The 5,000-nt window shown below is 40.5% G+C and overlaps 1 protein-coding gene across 1 annotated transcript in view; it reads left to right on the plus strand.

Annotated features, from left to right (window-relative positions):
• Nucleotides 1-4,128, plus strand: part of LOC137975196 (alpha-(1,3)-fucosyltransferase 7-like) — a 46,951-nt gene extending 42,823 nt beyond the window's left edge. The window contains exons 4-5 of the mRNA XM_068822283.1: nucleotides 1-164; nucleotides 3,217-4,128. The exon at nucleotides 1-164 is cut by the window's left edge and continues 897 nt beyond it. Coding sequence (XP_068678384.1) covers nucleotides 1-164; nucleotides 3,217-3,566 — 514 coding nt within the window. The 3' untranslated portion in view covers nucleotides 3,567-4,128. The remainder of the gene's footprint in view (nucleotides 165-3,216) is intronic.
• Nucleotides 4,129-5,000: the final 872 nt, after the last annotated feature.

The raw sequence follows: 5,000 nt of genomic DNA on the forward strand, positions 1-5,000 counted from the left end.
CATAGATGTTGACGCATACGGAAGATGCTCGCAGTTTCTTGGCAAGAAATTGTCTTGCTCAAAATCGAGAGAAAAGCAATGCCTTAAACCGTACAAGTTCTACCTCGCATTTGAGAATGTTCTTTGCAAGGATTACATCACCGAAAAATACTGGGAACACTTAGGTAAGTTCAATCAATCGATGGCTTGAATTATAAAACAGAAGTAATGCGCCGATCAAATCGAAACTTCAACACCCCCTCCTTCCCCCACTGCCCGGGCAAACCCCGGGGAGTGGGGAATTTGACCTTTGCATTGGTGGGGTGGGGAAAATTGAACCGGTAGTGTCAGGTTTCAAATCAGGCGTCGAAGTGGCCTTCCTTTTTTTTTTCCGTTTACCGTCGAATGCGTTTCCTGATATGCGTTTCCTAAAAAAAAATCATGACTATTCTCGGAATCGGAGGTCTGGTACCCCAGCATCATAGCTGTGGAGCCAGGAAAACAGCAAGACGTGAACCCAAAATCAATATGGCGGAAAAATTGGGTAAAAGGATCAACCGCCGAAACTCCTATGCGACATAAAAATGGCTTAAAAACGTCGTTCCCTATTTTTTTTTTTTTTTCGGAAAATGCCAAAAATTTGGGTCGGTCGGACGACGGAGAAAAAAAAAGGGGATGGCCTAACATCTATAACACGTGTTTGGACAAGGTGGAAAACATTAAGGAAGAGATATAGCATTTGTGATCTTTTGGCTTACAAAAAAGGTCTTCAAAAGTTGTGTAGCATTTTTAAAGGTACAGCTGTATGCAAAGTAGAGAGGGCTTTAAATATTAATTTTTTTAGATTGTAAAAATGTAGATTTTTTATATAATGAGTGTTTGTCTGCAGAAGTTTTTAGCATAGACATAAAACAGCAGTGAAGACCAGTGAACAGTGAAAGAAAAAAAAAACACTGTCGAATGAAAAACCGCGTTGGCTTAAACTGCAGAATACCCTGCCACTCGAAAAACATTCTACGTAGCCGGCTAACTAATTAATATGTACGTCTAGTTCTTAGAGTTTTTTCCTGTTATTAAAGACGACAGCTGCAGGAGGGGGAATTTGGCAGACAAATCCGACGATAGGGTAGGGCATTTGAACTCCATTTTGGCCCGAGGGAGCTGGAATTCGAACGAACCAATCTTCAAGAGTTCAAATACACGGTGTTTGCCCTTGGTGGGGGAGGGTGGGTGAGAGGTGTTGAATTTTCGAGTCGATTGGCGCATAAGTAACCTTTTGAATGCGAAAACTTTGGCTTATTTTGTAGTGGAAGCGAGGGATAAAAACAACATTTAAATCAGTTTTGTACAAAAAACAAAACAAAACAAAACAAAAAAACGACAAAGTCCGGCCATTCATTCTGCGAGACGGCTTGTATTCGATATCGTCATCCCAAAAGACAATACAGCAGATAAGTTTACGTTTGCTTTGAATGTCGCTTTAGCTTATCATTTGTTCTCTTTTGTTTTTTTTTGCCACGCCTGATTAATATACATGTCATGTCTGTTTGCGTAATATTTAAATTTATCAGCGTTATCTTTTTTGATGTCAATCTCGAAGAAAATATTGATCATCGGAAGAAACCTTGCTCAGATTTGTTTTTTTTATGTAGATTTCCGTTTTTGTTTTGTTCGTCGCTGAAAATGAAACAAAATTTATTTCCCAGTTTCGAAAAAAAATTAAATGAAAACTGCAGCTGCTGTGAGTCTAATACAGCGGAAGATTACAAAGTTAAGTTGCCTTGGCAAGTCGAAGAATCGGCTGTGAAGTCGGGAATACGCAAATTAAACCGAACTCATTTAAAGTCCGAGTTCTCAAAACCTCTTACACTCACTGAAATCATCAAGTAGTCTCGAATGCACCTGCGGTGATTCTTGGTGAAATAAAAAATAATAGTAATATTGTATTCAGCAGGTAAAATATTTGGCTAATTTTGTGACGGGTTGATTTCCTTGTGTTCAACAAGGGTCCAAAGTACACGTAGTTATCCTGTTTCGCTGACTAATTTTTCTTCCTAACGTATAGTTTTAGGCCTTTTTTTTTCTTTTACGTTGTACATGATAAAGGCCTCAGTGTCTCCAAGTGGAAAATGCTTTCAATTCAGCAGAACATTTGTTGGGTGATTTTCTTTTTTGTCACGCAACGGTACGTCAGTTCTGTAGCGTTGCGTGACAGAGGTCGACCCAAGAACCGGACCATGTTCTCACTAGTTCAGTGATAAACTAGTTGCATTGTTGCTGGCTTTTCGGTACTTTAGCAAGTAACGAGGATACCTTTCAAACAAAAAAAGAAAACTCTGCAGCGATTTTCTGCTAAGAAACTTTGTTAATATTTCTTTTCTAGACGTTTCTTCTTTCTTTTCGAGTTACTACGGCTTCGTGTACCTCCAGCCCAGACCTCTCTCGGTTCAGGATTATCCGGTTAATGACAGAACCAATGCCGTTTTTAATTTGTATAAAACATTTGATTCTTTTCTGCGTCCAGTTGGACTCTTTGTAGAATGTTTTGTGCGTCCTAGGACGCCGGCGCAATGGCGCACTCTGGATAGATCTCTCCAAACTTGTGAAGTAGAGTGCGATCTAACCTGCGATCAGCCGTTCTTTTTTTTTTCGCGCCCTCTTTAAATTAAAGAAGAGAGAGGCGGTTAAGCTCGTTCCTGCAACTGTATTCTCATGTGATATGGGTTGTTTACACGTTACGCCTTGGCCGCTATGCTGAATGGCCGTTGATACTAGAGACGCAAAATCCGTCCAGACGAATAATGAGTCTGTCATGTTACATGATTCGTCTAGTGTAAAACGAACTATATGAGACGCATAATCCGTCTGGTACGTCCTTGGCAAACCATTTTTTCTGCGTGCACGAGACGAATTAAGCGTCTCGAGCAACTATCCACTTTAATACGTCTTCAAAGACGCACTAAACTGGATAGTTCGTCCAGACGAATTATGCGTGACTAGTATAAGAACGACCAATGACACAATAAATATGTCATAGCTTTCGCTCGTCATCCAGCATTTGTAGAATCAGATTCCTCCTCCCCTTCCCCCCACCCCCCCCCCCCATTTGATAAAAAAAGTGCCTGGCAAAGGAAGCCACGTAAAGCATTCTAATCTTGGCAGTATATTACGCCATCACTATGTTTACTACATACTAATGGAATATTGCACCTTTAGTTATGAACTTTCTCACCGCAGGTGATGACAACATAGTCCCTGTTGTGATGGGAGGACTCGAAGGTGACTATGGCAAACTGGCTATACCGGGCTCTTATATCAACGTAATGGACTTCAAAACAGTTAAGGAGCTAGCAGATTACCTTCATTACCTGGATAGAAATAATACAGCATATAACGAATACTTCAAGTGGCGACAAAAGTACCAAAAGAGTCCTTACCACTACCCCCTTTGTAACTTTTGCCGATCGTACGCTTTAAAATCTGAGCTAAGTAAAGTAAAAATTCACCACAGCCTCAAAGATTTTTGGGTTAAACAAGCGAGGTGTGGTGAAGATGATCAAAAAATATATCAAATGTTGACAAAGTAGAAAAAAATATAATGCCCTCCTCGGCTGAAATAATATAGTTTTACTATGTTGCAATCCTGGACTTCGAGAGATGCGACAATTGAGTTAGTTTATGAGAGTTTCAGACAAATTGTTAGAGTGATTGAAAATTCCCTGACAAAGAGAAATGTTTTGTAAAAAAACGAAGACTTAAAAGCAAATAACACTGCATGTAACTTGACTGTCCTGAATTCGGCTTAGAATTTACTTTAGAGGGGTAGACTTAAAGACAGGGAAATCAGATTGCCTTCTGTCGTGTAACTTTTATTCCTGATGGGTCCACACTCTCTTCAATTTTCATGGGAAAGTTTCTTTTGCTCTAAATCTAGGTCTCATCATCTCGTCATGTCATCATTTATGTGTATAAATTTTGACGCGGAGTTAAATGTGCGAGGATCACTCAACAAACCAGCTGTTTTGCAAACGTCTTGGGAATCCAATTTTCTGCTCGGTAGGGTAGTACCTCTTGTGGATCACTATTTTCCGTTGGCTGTATAATGTCGTACTGCCTACTGTTTTCTGTGCTAAATCCACTGTTATATTTGTTCCTTCTATTGTTCTTTTGGCCAATCATAAAGTCATATTCTGACCGTCCGTGTTTGAATGGATGAGATCAAGAGAAATTGAGGGGACAGAGAGGGAGGCTCAAGGCGTTGGCCGGGATATGTTATGTCCAAGAAAGTTATTTTAGACGAGCGGAAGTCTTTGTTCTAGGGCAAGTCTGTCTTCCGAGACGTCCGCACACAGTCTTGCTTCGCTCTCAGGTTTTTAGTGAAAAGAGAAAATGATGGCGCACGTGGAAGACTGATGAATATGTATTTTCTTTCAAACATTGGACCGAGGTTGGCCTGCATGCGGACGTCTCGGAAGACTTCCGCAAGTCTAAAAATAACTTTCGTGGACATGACATATCCCAAGGGCTGGACCGGGAGCCTCCTTCTCTGTCCCCTCATTTTCTCTTGATGAGATGAACAACGTCTTACCACCGAACAGAAACCCCGGCTTCACCTAGCTCTTCGAACAAAAATGGGGGAAGAAATATCACGCAGAGGTCTGCGACTTGACTAATAGAACTTTGCAAACTACCGGTAGCTGCCTATTTGCGAAATGACAGGTGGGCAGTCTCGCCTACGCCAACTCACCTACACAGTTTCAACAAATGAGCGTCCATCAATTGAATCTCCTTTAAAGTTACGCTAAAAATTTCTTCGGAATTCAAGAGGATACAAATTTGATAATGATGTGATAAACGTGTAATGCGCGAGAAAAACCGATTTGCGCCAGTTGACAGTTGATTTCGTAAAGTCCTAACAAAATGCCCGAGTTTTGTTCAATTTTGATCCCTGACTAAAAGTGCCTATAACCTCAACAAACGTTTCCATCTTATTTATTCTTCGAAATTGTCTCAAATATATT

The sequence above is a fragment of the Montipora foliosa genome, chromosome 11, assembly GCF_036669935.1.
Source record: "Montipora foliosa isolate CH-2021 chromosome 11, ASM3666993v2, whole genome shotgun sequence".
NCBI classification, from domain to species: domain Eukaryota; kingdom Metazoa; phylum Cnidaria; class Anthozoa; order Scleractinia; family Acroporidae; genus Montipora; species Montipora foliosa.